The 19,169-nt window shown below is 63.9% G+C and overlaps 1 protein-coding gene across 1 annotated transcript in view; it reads right to left on the bottom strand.

The window, feature by feature from the left end:
- Nucleotides 1–19,169, bottom strand: part of MEGF8 (multiple EGF like domains 8) — a 90,254-nt gene that overhangs the window by 8,793 nt on the left and 62,292 nt on the right. Inside the window, 10 exon segments of the mRNA XM_089772762.1 lie at nucleotides 85–247; nucleotides 3,993–4,200; nucleotides 4,584–4,798; nucleotides 4,993–5,200; nucleotides 5,737–5,869; nucleotides 6,652–6,886; nucleotides 7,481–7,625; nucleotides 8,174–8,337; nucleotides 16,287–16,458; nucleotides 18,636–18,840. Of these exon segments, the coding sequence (XP_089628888.1) occupies nucleotides 85–247; nucleotides 3,993–4,200; nucleotides 4,584–4,798; nucleotides 4,993–5,200; nucleotides 5,737–5,869; nucleotides 6,652–6,886; nucleotides 7,481–7,625; nucleotides 8,174–8,337; nucleotides 16,287–16,458; nucleotides 18,636–18,840 (1,848 nt within the window).

Below are 19,169 nucleotides of genomic sequence, written 5' to 3'. Positions count from 1 at the left end.
GCCCCGCACACCGAGCTGGAGTAGCTGTGGGTGCCTGAGTCCCAAGGCCCCCCCCCCCCCCCGCAATCTGACCCCCCGGCTGACTTGTGCAGGGCGTAGCCGCGCTTGCAGGTGCACTCGTAGCCGCGTGGCCGGTCCAGGCAGGTCTGCGTCTCGTTGCAGTCGTGGTGCCCGTTCAGACACTCGTTCTCCGGCGGGCAGGACAGGAAGGACCACGCGGCCCCCGGCCCGCAGGCCTGCGCCAGCCCTGCCCCGAGCAGTGGAGCCGTGTGAGCAAGGGGGAGCTGGGGGGGCTCCATATGGGGGGGCTGCATGGGGGGGGCTCAGTGCCCGGATGTGACGGGGGGGGGGGGGTTGTCCTTGCAGGGCCCAGCCCAGATCTGGAGCCGGCGTCTGGCGCCCTGGTGCCCCGGCCCCGCTCAGAGCCCACGGCCGCCCCGCCAGACACAAGGGGCTGAGGGGACCCGGCGCCTGGCCCAGCTGGTCCCAGCGAGGGGGGACACTGAACACGGGGGAGGGGAGAAGAGGGGCCCGGGCGCCCCTGTTACCTGCAGAGACACTGGCGGGGGGGGCTGTTGCTGGGGGCACTGGGGCTCGGCTGGCAGACGGGGGCTCGGATCAGGGCAGGGGCAGAGCAGGCAGAGCCCCGGGCTGAGGGGAGACCCAGAGGGGCGGGGCCGGGGGGGCCAGACGGACGGGCCTGAGGGATCCGTTGCTGGGTTCACAGCCCCATAACCCTCCTGTGGGGCTGGCCGGGGGTCGCTCTGGGCCAGGGAACAGGCTGGGCTAGGCCCTTGGGAGGGGAGGCCCCAGGGGGAAGGGACCCAGAAGGGGCCATCATGGGGTGGGGGGAGTCCCCGGCCCTGCCCCCCAGCCGGAGGGATCTCAGGGGGCAGGTGGCGCCGAAGGTCTGTGGGTCCCAGGGACACGGCGCCAGCGGGATCGACGTCAGCGCAAGGCCCAGGGCCGGCGGCCTCGTTCCTCTCGGGGGGGGGAGGTGCCCCTCCCCCCTTCCCTGCCCTTTCTCTCCTCCCAGCCCCCCAGAGACCGACCCCCCCCGCCTGAGCTCTGGGCCTGGCCCTCAGGTGTCAGCCCAACACACGAGTGGGGCCAGTCTCCCCCCCAACCAGCGCTGCAGGCCCAGGGAAGCCGAGCCCCCCCCGCCCCCCCCAGTCACTGCAGAGCTGCGATGTCGTTGCCGGGGTGTCCCCAGGCCTCCTCTAGCTGGGCAGGCACCGGCTGCCATGTTGGGCGGGGGGGGGGGTGTGTGCAGGCCCAGCGGGGGGGGGGGGCTGGGGGGGGCGTAGGCACAGCCCAGCCGCCAGACACCTGGGCTAGGTGGAGGAGGCTGAACGAGGTGGGGGTGGGGCCGCTGGGGGAGCAGCAGTGGGGATTGGGTCAGTCTGGGCTGGGTAGGGTGAGGGGGGGAGCAGGGGGGGTCCAGGGCCCGTGAGCCCCCCCCCAGGACTCAGGTGCTGCCTGGCCCCTGCGCTACGCCGCTCCGGAGAGCCGACCAGCCCCCACCCCCGGCCAGCGGAGCCCCCGCCGGGCTGCAGGGTCAGGGGCCGGACACACACACAGCAAAGCAACACAACCCGCTGTCACTGGGGCCGGCGGCTGGGGGCCCTGAGGGCTGTCCTGGAGCCGGGGGGGGGGCAGACCCCCCAGGTGAGTGTGGGCCCCCGAGGGGCGCTGCACTGGGAAAGGGCCGTCTCACTGCCGGGGGGGGGGGGCCCAGGGAGCTGTGAGCATTGTGGGTGTGGGGCGCCGTGGGGCCAGCGCTCTGGGGCTGTGTCTCTACGGCAAGGCTCTTCCGGAATGGAAATACAAGCGTGGCGCTCATTTGCATAGGCAGCGCTCATTTGCATAGGCAGCGCTCATTTGCATAGGCAGCGCTCATTTGCATTTCCTCCTCACATCCCTCGTGCGAGGGGTTTTTGCACAAGAAGGCGCCGTGCGGACGCCTCCTTTTGCCGCAAGCCCTGGTGCGCGATGCGGAGAAATCCCTGTGAGATTAGATTTGTGTGAAGATCTTGGCCTTTGCGATCTCTGTGGTCAGAGAACCTCTGGGACGTTTCTCCGAGAACCTCGGATTGAGAGATCTAGAGCTTGGAAGAGAAACTGTCCTTTGAGCTCCCCCCTTTCCTGGGTTGCCTGTTGAAGTGAATGAGGTGTGAATGGGGGATGGAAGGGGAGCCCCTCCAGCAGCAGTCCCAAGGGTGGAGAGGGGCTGGGAGCCAGACCCAAGACAATCCCCGGGCAGTGAGCTCGTTCAGGAGACTGGACAGACAGAGGCCTTGGGAGTCCAGCAGCAAGTGCTGCCCTTGGAAGGACTCTCTCTGGAGCAGCATGAGGAAAGGCCAGGTGATGGCTAATTGGCTGCAGGAGAGGGAGAAATAGGAGGCGTCTTGCAGAGGGACCCGGGTTTTGTCTTGTCACCATCGGAGCATCGATCCGGATCAGCAGAAACCCGGCTCCACCCCTCCCCCATCTAACTCACCTGGCCAGTGCAGTGGGGGGGGGCAACTTTTGGTAACAAGATGGAGTGAGTGTGTGTGCATGAGTGTGAGTGAGTGTGTGTGTGAGTGTGTGTGAGTGTGCGTGAGTGAGTGTGTGTGTGTGAGTGTGAGTGAGTGTGTGTGTGTGTGTGTAAGTGTGAGTGTGTGAGTGAGTGTGCATGAGTGCGAGTGAGTGTGCGTGTGAGTGTGTGTGTGAGTGTGCTGTGTCCTAGGCATCTGCTCAGTGTGGATTATTCTCTGTGTGATCAATAAATGTGGCCTGTTGCCTTATCCCCCTGAAAACGATCCCAGGGGCTTCTTTTAAGTACAACAGCGAGAGCCGCTCTGCCTGGAGACACGGGGAAGCACGGCTGGGGTGCACGAGGAGGGAATGCAAATGAGCGCTGCCTATGCAAATGAGCGCTGTATTTGCATCTCTCCACACCTGGCTCCTGTAACAAGTCCTGGGACCCCCACAGAGCTTCTCTTCTACCTGCCGCCTGAGAGTCCCCTCTGGTGGCCGGGGGGCAGAGATGGGGGGGGGCCCCGTGATGACATCAGGCCACTGGCGGCTGTGCAGGCCGGGCTGCCGAGTGTCCCTGGACTGGGGTCTCCCCTCACCCCCGATTGGGTACAAGCCCCAGGGGCCACCCCGTGGAGCAAAGCATCATGGGTAGGGGCAGGCGAAGCATTGCAGAAGGAAAGGAATTGGCACCTGCTGCTTATGAAGAACCATGCTGAGGCATTGTGGGTAACGCCCCCCCGCAGCACCGAGGCATTGTGGGTAACGCCCCCCCGCAGCACCGAGGCATTGTGGGTAACGCCCCCCCGCACAGCACCGAGGCATTGTGGGTAACACCCCCCCCCACAGCACCAAGGCATTGTGGGTAACCCCCCCACTCACAGCACTGAGGCATTGTGGGTAACCCCCCCCACTCACAGCACCAAGGCATTGTGGGTAACACTGTGACGTAGTGGGGGTACCCAGCTGGTTTCTACGCTGCTGGCTCTGGGGTAACCCCCAGTGGCTGCCGTGGGGACCACGACCCAGCAAAACAGGATGAGTCACTATGCAAACCAGTATGGCCAGACACCCCCCATGGAGAGGAACAAAGGAAGGTGGATGCTGCCCTGGCTGGGGGGCAGGGCTGGAAGGGAGTTAGTTAGTTGCTGGCTGTCTGGGAGCATGGAGGAGACAGCCTAGGGAAAGGGGCTGGAGTTTAGGGGTCCAGTCTCCCCCATCTCAAGGGGGCCTGAGGCATCCTAGCCCAGCTCTGTGACCAGATTCCATCTGTGCTGTGCTGTATCCTGGAGAGGCAATAAACTTCCTCTATTCCACCGGCTGGTGCAGTCTGTTTGTGCCATTTCGGGGTGCAGGAGATGGGGGACCCCCAACGCGCCGTCACAAACACCCCCCCCCGCAGCACCAAGGCATTGTGGGTAACGCTCCCCCGCAGCACCAAGGCATTGTGGGTAATGCCCCCCTGTACTCACCATGCCGGGGTCCGGCCAGCCCCCCCTCCAGGCAGCGCCCGTGGCCGTTCTCACTGGGGCGGGCGCACCAGCCGCAGCGGGGCTGGCGGGTGCAGCGGGCGCATTGCAGGGCGCGGGCGCAGGGGGGGCTGCAGCTCTCAGCCCCGCTCAGCACCCGCCCGCACAGCCCCGCCAGGCACCGCATGGGCAGGTAGGTGGGGCTCATGCACTGTGGGGGGAGAGGGGGGTTACTGCCCCGCTAGGCTGGCACGGCCCCTCCCCCAGGGATCACCCCCTCCTCACCCGGCATGGCCCTCCAGGGATCTCCCCCTCCCCCGGCATGGCCCCCCAGGGATCACCCCCTCCTCACCCGGCATGGCCCCCCAGGGATCTCCCCCTCCCCCGGCATGGCCCCCCAGGGATCACCCCCTCCTCACCCGGCATGGCCCCCCCCAGGGATCACCCCCTCCTCACCCGGCATGGCCCCCCCAGGGATCTCCCCCTCCCCCGGCATGGCCCCCCCAGGGATCACCCCCTCCTCACCTGGAACGGCCCCCCCAGGGATCTCCCCCTCCCCTGGCACGGCCCCCCAGGGATCACCCCCCGGCGCACCTGGCGCAGGCTGAGGCTCCAGACGCAGTGCTGCCAGCCCCCGTCGGCCCCCTTGGAGGCCAGGCAGTGGTGGCAGGTGCTGTGGTTGTGGCAGGGCGTGGGGCAGGCCAGGGGGGGCGAGGACTCCACGGGCATGGGCGACACGTTGAGCAGCGAGTGGCTGAAGCACGTCCAGTCGTAGGTGGGCTGCACGCTCAGGATGCGCCGCGTCTCGCCTGGGGGCGGGGCCACATGCTGGGGGCGGCGCCGAGCTGCCAGGAGGGGCGGAGCCTCCGATGGGGGGCGGAGCCTCAGGGGAAGGGGCGGAGCACTCACACCCAAGGGGCCCTGTGACCCACCAGCCCCGGGACCCTTCCCTCGGCCCGGGCTCTCGGCAGGGCTGCCCCCCCATCGCCGCCCCCCCGCGTACCGGTGCGTTTGAACTGGCGGGTCCACATGCACTTGCCGGCGGCGGTGCAGGCGGGGCAGTCGGCCGCCTCGCACGACGTCTCCGAGCAGTTGCTGGCCTGGAAGATCTCGCGCTGGTTGATGCGACAGTCGTTCTCCGACGTGCAGCTGCCGGCGCGCCCGATGCAGGCGCCCTCGGGGCAGTTGGTGCACCACTTGCAGGGCGGGGCCTGGGGGCGGGCGGGCTGGTCGGGGGCGTCCTCCGGCTCCCCCCTGCCCCACGGCCACTGCCCCCGCCACTGCCCCGTGCCCCACTGCCCCTGGTGCCCCCCGTGCCCCATGGCCACTGCCCCTGCCCCCCATACCCCACGGCCACTGCCCCGTGCCCCACGGCCACTGCCCCCAGTGCCCCACTGCCCCTGCCCCCAGTGCCCCCCGTGCCCCATGGCCACTGCCCCTGCCCCCCATACCCCACGGCCACTGCCCCGTGCCCCACGGCCACTGCCCCCAGTGCCCCACTGCCCCTGCCCCCAGTGCCTCCCGTGCCCTACGGCCACTGCCCCATGCCCCACGGCCACTGCCCCCGCCACTGCCCCGTGCCCCACGGCCACTGCCCCCGCCACCGCCCCATGGCCACTGCCCCATCACTGTCCCCCATGCCCAACGGCCACTACTACTGCCCCTGCTCCCCAGCCACTGCCCCCCCATACCCTCCAGCCAGCACCCTTTCCGCAGCGGGAGGGTGGGGGAGCCGTGGGACACTCACCGTGGCGCCCAGCCCGTGGCCCATGGAGCGGGGGTGCCGGGCCAGACACTCGCTGCAGGTTCTCAGGCGCCGGCACTCGTCGGCCGACCGTGGCACGGGGAAGCAGGCAGACGCGCCGGCCGGGCAGCCCAGCCTGGGGGGGAACCAGTGAAACCCAGGGCCTGCCGCTCGCCTCAGTTTCCCTCTTGTCCAGTGAGGCCGCCGGGGGAGGGGGAGGCCAGGCTGAGACATGGGCTGCGTGTGGCTGGGAGGGGCAGTCCCCAGGCCTCTCCCCATGGAGCACAAGGGCCAGGGTCACCCCACAGGCTGAGCCGCCGCGGGAACCCAGGGGGGGGGCTGCGGGAGGCCCTGGATCAGCACCGGGGGGACACAGAACCCACCCCGGATCCCCCCCGTAGGCCCTGGCTCGGCACCGGGGGGGGCACAGAACCCCCCCCGGATTCCCCCCCCCGTAGGCCCTGGCTCGGCACCGGGAGGCACAGAACCCACCCCGGATCCCCCCCTTTGGCCCTGGCTCGGCACCGGGGGGCACAGAACCCTTCCCCAGTTCCCCTCCCCAAGCTCTGTGAGGCCAGACTCTGGCATAGACCCATGCAGGGAGCTGGGGGTCAGCCCTGGAGCCAGCTCCTGTCCAAAACGGGAACCCTGGGGCCTGGCCCACTGGGGGTTACACCCCGGAGCCTGGGGCTAGGCTGGGAACAGACCCCACTGTGGCTCTGCACCCCTGCTCCATGCGGGGCCATGCCCTTCCGGTAAGGCCACACCCCTTCCAGTAAGGCCACACCCCTACTTACTACCACGCCAATAGCCCAGCTCCCTCAGCCTCAGCCCACCCCTCCCTGGTGGCCACAGCACTCCGCCCTCCCACAGCAGCCACGCCCCTGTAGCCACGCCCCCAGCAAAGGCCACGCCCACCTTTCAGCGGCGTCGCTGGACAGGCAGCTGCCGCGGCACCAGGTGCAGCTGGCCTGGGAGCGGTTGCAGGCGTCGGGGCGGGCGAGGACGAGGCAGGGGTCGGCCGGCACGGAGAGCACGGCCATGCGCCCCAGCGCCACCCCGCCGAATCCCCCCGAGACGTAGATCCGGCCCCCGACCGCGGCCACTGCGTGGGCCACGGACTCGTTCATGGCCACGCCCACCACTGCCGGGCCTGGGGGAGCAAAGGATCCTGGGTAGCCCACGCCTGCGTGTCTGCACCCGGGGCAGCTGGGAACCGCCGGGGTCCTGGCCCAGCTCCGAGCCAGGGACGGACCTCGGGCTCCCGGGAATTTCTCGTTAGTGCCCCGACCCAGCTCGTTACGTGGCAGAAACTCAGCCTTGGCATGGTCACCCCGCCCACCCGCAGCAAAGCATCGTGGGTAACCCCGCCCACCCGGGGGCAGCAGAGCATCGTGGGTAACCCCGCCCACCTGGTCCGGGGGCAGCAGAGCATCGTGGGTAACCCAGCCCACCTGGGGGCAGCAGAGCATCGTGGGTAACCCCGCCTGCCCAGCCTGGGGGCAGCAGAGCATCGTGGGTAACCCCGCCCGCCCGGCCCGGGGGCAGCAGAGCATCGTGGGTAACCCCGCCCGCCCAGCCTGGGGGCAGCAGAGCATCGTGGGTAACCCCGCCCACCCGGGGGCAGCAGAGCATCGTGGGTAACCCCGCCTGCCCGGCCCGGGGGCAGCAGAGCATCGTGGGTAACCCCGCCCGCCCGGGGGAGGATCAGGGCGGGGGGCAGTGCCCGTGAGGCCCGGCCCCGTACCCGTGTGCTGCGGCAGGACCCAGGCGTTGCAGCGGAGCTGGTAGAGCAGCACGTGGCTGGCGAAGTCCTGGGTCTCCGTGCGGCCCCCGAGCACGACCATGGTGTCCCGCAGCACGGCCGCCCCGTGGAAGAAGTGAGACGGCGGCTGGGGGGCAGCCGGGGAGAGAGAGACGGGGGTCGGCCTCCCTCCGCCTCCCCGCCCCCCCGCCGAACCCCCTGGCTCCCTGCCCCCCGCCAAATCCCCCGCCCCCCCACCCCACCGCTGACAACCCCCAATCCCACCAAACCACCCTGCCCTGCTAAATCCCCCCACCCCGCCATGCCCCTCAGCCGCCCACAGCCCGTGCCCAGCACCCCCACAGCGCCACCGCACCCCACAGCCACCCAGCACCCCCACAGCCCGTGCCCAGCACCCCCACAGCACCAACGCACCCCACAGCGCCACCGCACCCCACAGCCACCCAGCACCCCCACTGCGCCACCGCACCCCACAGCCACCCAGCATCCCCACAGCGCCACCGCACCCCACAGCCACCCAGCACCCCACAGCCACCCACAACCATGCTGCACCCAAATCCCTTCGTGCACCCCAAACGCTTCTCCCCACCAGACCCCAAAATCCACCACATTCCCTGAGCCCAACCCCCTGAGCCTCCGCGGCCCCCGAGTCCCTAACCCCCATCGGGGCCCCACCTTGGGGCCCAGGGCGGGCGCCAGCAGGCTCCAGGTGCGGCTGGGGCAGTGCAGGCTGTAGAGCTCGGGGGACGCCGACACCGTCTCCACGTGGAAGCGCTGCCCCCCGAAGACGTAGACGGCGTCTGTGCCCTCGTGGTACACGGCCGAGTGCCCGTACAGACCTGGGCCGAGGGCAGCGGCTGAGCCCCCCCCGCCCTGCTGCACGCGGGGGGGCTGGGGCAGCAAGCGGGGCGGGGCAATTGGGGTAGTAACCGAGGGGGGGTCCCGCCAGTCAGCGTGCTCTCCCTGTGGGGGGGGTGCAGGACCGAGGGGGGGTCCCGCCAGTCAGCGTGCTCTCCCCGTGGGGGGGGTGCAGTACCGAGGGGGGGTCCCGCCAGTCAGCGTGCTCTCCCCGTGGGGGGGTGGAGGACCGAGGGGGGGGGGTCCCGCCAGTCAGCGTGCTCTCCCCGTGGGGGGGTGCAGGACCGCGGGGGGGTCCCGCCAGTCAGCGTGCTCTCCCCGTGGGGGGGGGTGCAGGACCGAGGGGGGGTCCCGCCAGTCAGCGTGCTCTCCCTGTGGGGGGGGTGCAGGACCGAGGGGGGGTCCCGCCAGTCAGCGTGCTCTCCCCGTGGGGGGGTGCAGGACCGAGGGGGGGTCCCGCCAGTCAGCGTGCTCTCCCCGTGGGGGGGTGCAGGACCGAGGGGGGGTCCCGCCAGTCAGTGTGCTCTCCCGGTGAGGGGGGTGCAGGACCGAGGGGGGGTCCCGCCAGTCAGCGTGCTCTCCCGGTGGGGGGGGTGCAGGACCGAGGGGGGGTCCCGCCAGTCAGCGTGCTCTCCCGGTGGGGGGGGTGCAGGACCGAGGGGGGGTCCCGCCAGTCAGCGTGCTCTCCCGGTGGGGGGGGTGCAGGACCGAGGGGGGGTCCCGCCAGTCAGTGTGCTCTCCCGGTGGGGGGGGTGCAGGACCGAGGGGGGGGTCCCGCCAGTCAGCGTGCTCTCCCTGTGGGGGGGGTGCAGGACCGAGGGGGGGTCCCGCCAGTCAGCGTGCTCTCCCTGTGGGGGGGGTGCAGGACCGAGGGGGGGTCCCGCCAGTCAGCGTGCTCTCCCTGTGGGGGGGGTGCAGGACCGAGGGGGGGTCCCGCCAGTCAGCGTGCTCTCCCTGTGGGGGGGGTGCAGGACCGAGGGGGGGTCCCGCCAGTCAGCGTGCTCTCCCCGTGGGGGGGTGCAGTACCGAGGGGGGGTCCCGCCAGTCAGCGTGCTCTCCCCGTGGGGGGGTGCAGGACCGAGGGGGGGTCCCGCCAGTCAGCGTGCTCTCCCCGTGGGGGGGTGCAGTACCGAGGGGGGGTCCCGCCAGTCAGCGTGCTCTCCCCGTGGGGGGGGTGCAGGACCGAGGGGGGGTCCCGCCAGTCAGCGTGCTCTCCCCGTGGGGGGGGTGCAGGACCGAGGGGGGGTCCCGCCAGTCAGCGTGCTCTCCCCGTGGGGGGGGTGCAGGACCGAGGGGGGGTCCCGCCAGTCAGCGTGCTCTCCCTGTGGGGGGGGTGCAGGACCGAGGGGGGGTCCCGCCAGTCAGCGTGCTCTCCCTGTGGGGGGGGTGCAGGACCGAGGGGGGGTCCCGCCAGCCAGCGTGCTCTCCCTGTGGGGGGGGTGCAGGACCGAGGGGGGGTCCCGCCAGCCAGCGTGCTCTCCCTTGGGGGGGCGAACAGGTGATTGCTAACAGGGAGTTTTGAGAGGGAGTTCTCCAGGTGAAGGAGAAGCAGATACAGGACTCTGGAGGGAAGTGTGTTTTGTTATTGGGGCTTTCTCAGTGTGTGCAGAGCTTGTGTGTGTTTGGTGTGTGCTGGGTTTTTTTTTTTTTTCCTTTCCCCCCCTCCCCCCCTGTTTGAGTGAGGCTTTAGAGGGGGAGTTCTCCAGGTAGAGGAGAAGCAGATACAGGAGTCTTGGGGGAAGTGGGTGTTGTGTTTGGGGCTTTCTTGCTGTGTGCTGAGCTTGTGTTTGTGAGTGAGGGTTGTGTGTGTTCTTTTTTGTTTGTTTGTTTATTTATTTATTTTCCCCTGTGTTTGAGAGTGAGGCTTTTTTTTTTTTTCCTTCCCCCCTCCCCTTGATGGAGTTTGTGCTGTGATGGGCAGGTGGAAACTGTTGGCTTCTAATTAAAGTTTGAATTCTAGAAGCCTCTGCTGATTGGCTGAGCCTTGGTAGGGGGAGGGGCTTTATAAGGCAGTGGGCAAGCGACCAAGGAGCTTGCGAACAGGTGATTGCTAACAGGGAGTTTTGAGAGGGAGTTGGGAAGGGCGGGAGGTTTTCTTGTCTTTCTTTTTAAATCCCTTCTCCAGGACAGCAGCGATGGTTGGTGATGGGTCTGCTGCTGTTACCTGCACAGCGTGTGCCATGTTTGTCTTCCTCCCGGAAGAAAGAACGGATTTCATCTGCACCAAGTGCAAGCTGGTCGACATTTTGGAAGAAAAAATTAGAGGACTGGAGGCCCAAATGTCGACCTTACACTTGATCAGAGAGGATGAAGACTTCCTCGATAGAAGGCAGCAATTGATCCTTCAAGCACGGCAGGCAGAGGAGCTAGTGAGGGCAGTACGTGACCAAGAAGAGAACTGGCAGCATGTAACTTCTAGAAGGGGAAAAAGGCCAGCACGGGAATCCCCCGATGCTATAGAGGTAAGCAATCGCTTTCAAGCTCTCTCCACAGGCTCTGCAGTGCTGAAAGCTCTGGAAGGGACCTCACAAGGTAGAAACCAGAAGGGAACACCATCTACTGAAAGGCATGGGATGCGTAGTCCTACGGATGGAGGTTCCACGGCCACCACCCCCAAAAGGAAACGACGGGTGGTGGTGGTCGGGGACTCCCTCCTAAGAGGGACTGAGCCATCCCTCTGCCGTCCGGACCTGGAATCTCGAGAAGTGTGCTGCTTACCGGGAGCTCGCATTCAGGATGTCACTGAGAGGCTTAGCAAGCTGATCAAACCTTCAGATCGCTACCCCTTCCTGCTTCTCCATGTAGGAACTAATGATACGGCCAAGAATGATCTTGAGCGTGTTACTGCGGATTATGTAGCGCTGGGAAGAAGGATCCAAGAATTTGGAGCGCAAGTGGTGTTCTCGTCCATCCTCCCTGTTGAAGGGAAAGGACTGGGCAGGGATCGTCGAATTGAGGACGTCAATGCGTGGTTGCGCAGGTGGTGTCGCAGAGAGGGCTTTGGTTTCTTTGACCATGGGACTCTGTTCCGGGCGCAAGGATTGTTAGGAAGAGATGGGATCCACCTAACCAAGAGAGGAAGGAGCATCTTCGCAGGCAGGCTTGCAAACCTAGTGAGGAGGCTTTAAACTAGGTTCGTCCGGGGACGGTGACCAAAACTCTAAGGGGAGTGGGAAAGTCGGATACCAGGAAGAAATGCAGAGAGGAAGGGGCAAGAAAGGAGGTCTCCAGTTTTGAATGGAGAAGATAGTGCAATCAACTGGTTACCTGAAGTGTTTGTACACTAATGCGAGAAGCCTGGGCAACAAACAGGAAGAACTGGAGGCCCTGGCCCAGACCAAGAAATATGATTTAATTGGGATAACAGAGACTTGGTGGGATGACTCGCATGACTGGAGCGCTGTCATGGAAGGGTATAGATTGTTCAGGAAGAATAGGCAGGGGAGAAAAGGAGGACGAGTTGCACTATATGTAAGAGAGCACTATGATTGCTCTGAACTCCAGTATAAAGAGGGAGAAAAACTTGTTGAAAGTCTATGGGTCAGGTTTAAAGGAGCAAACAGCAGTGATGTTGTGGTTGGTGTCTGCTACAGGCCACCGAACCAGGTGGACGAGGTAGATGAGGCTTTCTTTGGACAACTGAGCAAAGCTTCCAGATCGCAGGCCCTGGTTCTCATGGGGGACTTTAATCACCCTGACATCTGTTGGGAAACAATACGGCAGTACACAGGCAATCCAGGAAGTTTTTGGAGAATGTTGGGGATAACTTCTTGGTACAAGTGCTGAAGGATCCGACCAGGGGCCGTGCACAGCTTGACCTTCTCCTCACAAACAGGGAGGAACTAATAGGGGACGTAGAGGTGGGTGACAACCTGGGAAGCAGTGATCATGAGATGGTAGATTTCAGGATCCTGACCAAAGGAAGAAAAGAGAGTAGTAAAATACACACCTTGGACTTCAAAAAAGCAGATTTTGACTCCCTCAGAGATCTGATGGAAAGAATCCCCTGGGATGTTAACATGAAGGGGAAAGGAGTCCAGGACAGCTGGCAGTATTTTAAAGAAGCCTTATTGAAGGCACAGAAAGAAACCATCCCGCTGCGTAGCAAGTGAGGCAAACATGGTAGGAGACCGGACTGGCTTACAGGGGAAATCCTTGGTGAACTTAAGCACAAAAAGAAAGCTTACAGAAAGTGGAAACTTGGACAAATGACCAGGGAGGAGTTTAAAGGTCTAGTTCGAGAATGCCGGGGGGTTATCAGGAAGGCGAAAGTGCAAATGGAATTGCGACTGGTTAAGGATGTGAAGGATAACAAGAAAGGTTTCTACAGGAATGTTAACAAGAAGAAGGTGATCAGAGAGGGTGTGCAGTCCCTAATGGATGAAGGAGGTAACCTAGTGACAGATGAGGTGGGGAAAGCTGAAGTACTCAATGCTTTCTTTGCCTCTGTATTCACGGACAAGATCGGCTCCTGGACTTCTGTGCTAAGTGACGCAAGACGAGAAGAAGATGGACAGCCCGTGGTGGGTAAAGAACAGGTTAGGAACTATTTAGAAAAACTAAACGTACATAAATCCATGGGTCCGGACTTAGTGCATCCGAGGGTACTGAGGGAGTTGGCAAATGTCATTGAGGAGCCTTTGGCCATTATCTTTGAAAAGTCGTGCAGATCGGGCGAAATCCCGGATGATTGGAAAAAGGCAAATGTAGTGCCCATCTTCAAAAAAGGGAAGGACGATCCAGGGAACTATAGGCCGGTCAGTCTTACCTTGGTTCCTGGAAAAATCATGGAAGGGATCCTAAAGGAATCCATTTTGAGACACTTGGATGAGAGGAAAGTGATCAGGAATAGTCAGCATGGATTCACAAAGGGCAAGTCGTGCTTGACCAATCTGATTAGCTTCTATGATGAGGTAACTGGCTCGGTGGACATGGGGAAGTCAGTGGATGTGATAGACCTTGACTTTAGCAAGGCTTTTGATACGGTCTCCCACGCTATCCTTGCCAGCAAGTTAAGGGAATGTGGATTGGATAAATGGACGGTAAGATGGATAGAAAGCTGGCTAGAAGGCCGGGCCCAGCGGGTAGTGATCAATGGCTCAATGTCAGGATGGCGGTCGGTTTCTAGTGGAGTGCCCCAAGGTTCGGTTCTAGGACCGGTTTTGTTCAATATCTTTATTAATGACCTGGATGAGGGGATGGATTGCACCCTCAGCAAGTTTGCAGATGACACTAAGCTAGGGGGAGAGGTAGATACGCTTAAGGGCAGAGATAGGGTCCAGAGTGACTTAGACAAATTGGAGGATTGGGCCACTAGAAATCTCATGAGATTCAACAAAGACAAGTGTAGAGTCCTGCCCTTGGGACGGAAGAATCCCAAGCATAGTTACAGGCTGGGGACCAACCAGTTAAGTAGTAGTTCTGCAGAAAAGGACCTGGGGGTTACAGTGGATGAGAAGCTGGATATGAGTCACCAGGGCGCCCTTGTAGCCAAGAAGGCTAATGGCATATTAGGATGCATTAAGAGGAGCATTGCCAGCAGATCCAGAGATGTCATTATTCCCCTTTATTCGGCTTTGGTGAGGCCACATCTGGAGTACTGTGTCCAGTTCTGGGCCCCCCACTACAAAAAGGATGCGGACGCATTGGAGAGGGTCCAGCGGAGGGCAACCAAAATGATTAGGGGTCTGGAGCACATGACCTACGAGGAGAGGCTGAGGGACTTGGGTCTGTTTAGTCTGCAGAAGCGAAGAGTGAGGGGGGATTTGAGAGCAGCCTTCAACTTCCTGAAGGGAGGTTCCAAAGAGGCTGGAGAAAGGCTGTTCTCAGTAGTGACAGATGCAGAACAAGGAGCAATGGTCTCAAGTCGTGGTGGGAGAGGTCCAGATTGGATATTAGGAAAAACTTTTTTACTAGGAGGGTGGTGAAGCACTGGAATGGGTTACCTAGGGAAGTAGTGGAGTCTCCATCCCTAGAGGTGTTTAAGTCTCGGCTTGACAAAGCCCTGGCCGGGTTGATTTAGATGGGATTGGTCCTGCCTAGAGCGGAGGGCTGGACTTGACGACCTTCTGAGGTCTCTTCCAGTTCTATGAGTCTATGATAAGGGGATGGTTGGATGAAATAACATGATCTTGGTAACTAATTGACCATTCATTATCAGTGGGAAATAGGTCAATGGAGGGATGATAGGAGTTGCTATAGGGAACTTTCTGGGTGTCTGGCTGGTGAGTCTTGCCCACATGCTCAGGGTTTAGCTGATCGCCATATTTGGGGTCAGGAAGGAATTTTCCTCCAGGGTAGATTGGCAGAGGCCCTGGAGGTTTTTCGCCTTCCTCTGTAGCATGGGGCACAGGTCACAGCTGAAGGACTCTCTGCATGTTGGGGCCTTCAAAGTATTTGAAGGCTTCAATATCTGAGACATAGGTGAGAGGATTATTCTAAGAGGGGTGGGCGAGATTCTGTGGCCTGCACTGTGCAGGGGGTCAGACTAGATGATCATAATGGTCCCTTCTGACCTTAAAGTCTATGAGTCTATGAGTACCGAGGGGGGGTCCCGCCAGTCAGCGTGCTTTCCCCGTGGGGGGGTGCAGTACCGAGGGGGGGTCCCGCCAGTCAGCGTGATCTCCCCGTGGGGGGGTGCAGTACCGAGGGGGGGTCCCGCCAGTCAGCGTGATCTCCCCGTGGGGGGTGCAGTACCGAGGGGGGGTCCCACCAGTCAGCGTGATCTCCCCGTGGGGGGTGCAGTACCGAGGGGGGGTCCCGCCAGTCAGCGTGCTCTCCCCGTGGGGGGGTGCAGTAGCAAGGGGGGGTCCCGCCAGTCAGCGTGATCTCCCCGTGGGGGGGTGCAGTACCAAGGGGGGGTCCCGCCAGTCAGCGTGATCTCCCCGTGGGGGGTGCAGTACCGGGGGGGTCGCTCTCCCCGTGGCGGAGGGTCGTACCCGTGGGGGGTGCAGTACCGGGGGGTCGCTCTCCCCGTGGCGGGGGACCTGTGACGTAGTGGGGGGCTGTCTGCTCTATAACCCACTGTGGTGTAGTGGGGGGGCCTTGCTGGTTGCTGTGCTGGGCGGTGGCTGAAGGGGCTAGGGAGGGGGCTGGGATTGCAGGGCCCAGCCACCCCCCATCTCAAGGGGGGCTGAGGCCTCCTAGCCCCAGTTCCTGTAACCGGATTCCATCTGTGCTGGGCTGTATCCTGGAGAAGCAATAAACTCCCTCTGGGTCTGTCTACACTACCCCGCTAGTTCGAACTAGGAGGGTAATGTAGGCATACCGAACGTGCAAATGAAGCCTGGGATTTGAATTTCCCGGGCTTCATTTGCATAAGCGGGGAGCCGCCATTTTTAAATCCCCGCTGGTTCGAACCCCGTGTAGCGCGGCTACATGCGGCACGAACTAGGTAGTTCGGACTAGGCTTCCTATTCCGAATTACTGTTACTCCTCATTTCACGAGGTGTACTGGTAGTTCAAAATAGGACCCTAGTCCGAACTACCTAGTTCGAGCCCCGTGTAGCCGCACTACACGGGGTTCGAACCAGCGGGGATTTAAAAATGGCGGCTCCCCGCTTATGCAAATGAAGCCCAGGAAATTCAAATCCCAGGCTTCATTTGCAAGTGCGGTATGCCTACATTACCCTCCTAGTTCGAACTAGCGGGGTAGTGTAGACATACCCCCTGTTCTACTGGCTGGGGGAGTCTGTTTGTGCCACTACAGGGGTGCAGGAGACAGGACCCCAACGCGCCGTCACAGGGTCATACCCATGGGGCGTGCAGTACCGGGGGGGTGCAGTACTGAGGGGGCCGGGGGGGTCGTACCTGTGGGGGGTGCAGTACCGAAGGGGGGTGCAGTACCGAGGGGGCCGGGGGGGGGTCGTACCTGTGCGGGGTGCAGTACCGGGTGGGGGGTGCAGTACCGAGGGGGCCGGGGGGGTCGTACCTGTGGGGGAGGTCCCGGCCACGGGCCCCACCCGCCAGCGCTCGCTCTCCACCTCGTACTCCAGCAGGTGGCGGTTGAAGCCGTGGGCCGGGGCGTAGCCGCCGATGAGGAGCAAGGAGGCGCCGCGCCGGGCAGTCAGCGTGTGGCCGGCCACGGCCGGGAGCAGGGGGTCCTGTGGGGAGCCGAGCTCAGAGCAGGTGGGAGCACCCTGCGGGGGGGGGCTGTGATGGGCTGTGACGGGGGGAGCTGTGACGGGCTGTGACGGGGGGAGCTGTGACGGGCTGTGACGAGAGGGGGGGCTGTGACGGGGGGGGCTGTGACGGGCTGTGACGAGAGGGGGGGCTGTGACAGGCTGTGACGGGGGAGGCTGTGACGAGAGGGGGGGCTGTGACGGGCTGTGACGGGGGAGGGGGCTGTGATGGGGGGAGCTGTGACGGGCTGTGACGGGGGGAGCTGTGACGGGCTGTGACGGGGGGGCTGTGACGGGGGAGCTGTGACGGGCTGTGACGGGGGGGGCTGTGACGGGGGGGGCTGTGACGGGGGGGGCTGTGACGGGGGGGGCTGTTCACTCCTGTGGCCCTGGGCCCACGCCGGTCGGGTGGTCACTGGTCACTGCTGGGCTGGGGCTGACCCCTACTGGCTGGTGTCGGTAGCACTGCCCAGAGGAGGGGTCCCTGGGGCAGGCAGACCATGACTAGCAACTTCCCAGCTGGCCGGGGGGGGGGGCGAGCAAAGGGGCACCGGGGAGGCGGGGCAGGCTGAGCGCGGGGGAGCGTGGAGGGGGCAGACTGACGCCAGTTCGGGGGTTCAGGGGCCTGTGAACCCCTCCCCCCGGGGCACTAGGGCCGTCGGCCTGCCCCATGGCCACGCCCAGCCTGCGCCGCGCTGCGTCTCGCAGCAGTGACCCCCCTGCTCCACGGGCCGGCGCAGTCACATCTGGCCGCGGTCGGGGTGCGGGGTCGGGGGCCCCACGCGCCGGCACAGGGGCACAGGGCACCGAGGGCGCTGAGAGAAGTGTCAGGGCCGGGGGGCCGGAAGCCCAGCTGGGGCAGTTCGGGCACCACGGGTCCTGCTGGCAGAGCTGGCGGGGTCCAGGGAGCGCGTGTGGGGTCAGTGTGGGGCAGGGCTTGGCACGGGGGCAACGATGGGTCAAGACAGGACGGGGGGAGGCATCGCCAGGTCAGCACGGGGTCAGGGGTCAGCACAAGGTCAGAGGCCAGAGCAGGGTCATTGATAGGGTCAGGGGTCAGTGCAGGGTCATTGTGAGAGTCAGGGTCTGTCTACACTACCCCGCTAGTTCGAACTAGGGGGGTAATGTATGCATACGGAACTTGTAATGAAGCCCGGGATTTGAATTTCCCGGGCTTCATTAGCATAAAGCCGGCGCCGCCATTTTTAAAAGCCGGCTAGTGCGAACCCCAGGCTGCGCGGCTACACGCGGCACGGACTAGATAGTTCAAACTAGGTAGCCATTCCGATCTATGGGTATGTCCACACTACCCCGCTAGTTCGACCTAGGAGGGTAATGTAGGCATACCGCACTGGCAAATGAAGCCCGGGATTTGAATTTCCCGGGCTTCATTTGCATAAGCAGGGAGCCGCCATTTTTAAATCCCCGCTGGTTCGAACCCCGTGCAGCGCGGCTACACGGGGCTCGAACTAGGTAGTTCGGACTAGGGTGCCTATTCCGAATTACCGGTACACCTCGTTCCACGTGGTGTACAGATAGTGTGGAATGGCTTGCTAGTTCGAACTATCTAGCTCGTGCCGCGCGGCACGGGGTTCGCACTAGCCGGCTTTTAAAAATGGCGGAGCCGGCTTTATGCTAATGAAGCCCGGGAAATTCAAATCCCAGGCTTCATTACAAGTTCCGTATGCATACATTACCCCCCTAGTTCGAACTAGCGGGGTAGTGTAGACAGACCCTCAGATCAGCAGGAGTTAGTGCAGTGTCATCATGGGGTCAGCGCGGGCTCGTGGTGGGGTCAGCATGGGGTCAAGCGTCAGAGCGGGATCAGCGTGGGGCCGTGATGGGGTCAGTGTGGAGTCAGGGGTCAACGCAGGGTCACGGTGGGGTCAACGCGGGGTCAAGAGTCAGAGCGGGATCAGCGTGGGGTCGTGATGGGGTCAGTGTGGAGTCAGGGGTCAACGCAGGGTCACGGTGGGGTCAACGCGGGGTCAAGAGTCAGAGCGGGATCAGCATGGGGTCGTGATGGGGTCAGTGTGGGGTCAGCGCAGGGTCATGGTGGGGTCAACACGGGGTCAAGAGTCAGAGCGGGATCAGCATGGGGTCGTGATGGGGTCAGCGCAGGGTCACGGTGGGGTCGGTGTGGGGTCAGGGGTCACTACCTGCTCCTGCCTCCACTGCAGCGTGGTGAGGTTCAGCAGCCAGCAGTCGCTGGCCACGCCGCCGGCCGTCAGCCCCCCCAGCACCACCATGGCCTGGCGGGAGGGCACGTAGGCCGCGGCGTGGAAGTAGCGGGGGCTGGGCCCTGGCCCCCCATCCTCCGTCCCCGCCAGCATCTGGGTCCAGCGGCGCTCGGGGATGGAGAACCTGTGGGGAGAGCCCCAGGCAAGAGCACAGACCCACAGCTGCCCTCCCCACTCCCGCCATCAGGGATACAGGGGCCTGACCCACCGCCAAGCCCTTCGGAGCAGGCTTGGGGGTGGAGCTGTTGGGGCGGGGGTCCCAGCTGGGGGAGGAGCAGCAGGGCAGAGCCCAGGGTGTCCTAGGGCGGAGCCCAGCAGATCCCAGGGGCGGAGCCTGAGGAAGGGGCGGAGCCCAGCAGATCCCAGGGGCGGAGCCTGAGGAAGTGGGGGAGCCCAGCAGATCCCAGGGGCGGAGCCTGAGGAAGGGGGGAGCCCAGCAGATCCCAGGGCGGA

Source organism: Pelodiscus sinensis, chromosome 22 (genome assembly GCF_052426305.1).
Source record: "Pelodiscus sinensis isolate ZL-2025 chromosome 22, ASM5242630v1, whole genome shotgun sequence".
Lineage (NCBI taxonomy): Eukaryota > Metazoa > Chordata > Testudines > Trionychidae > Pelodiscus > Pelodiscus sinensis.
The sequence above is the reverse complement of the archived record's forward strand: the minus strand, read 5'-3'. Positions and strand labels throughout refer to the sequence as shown.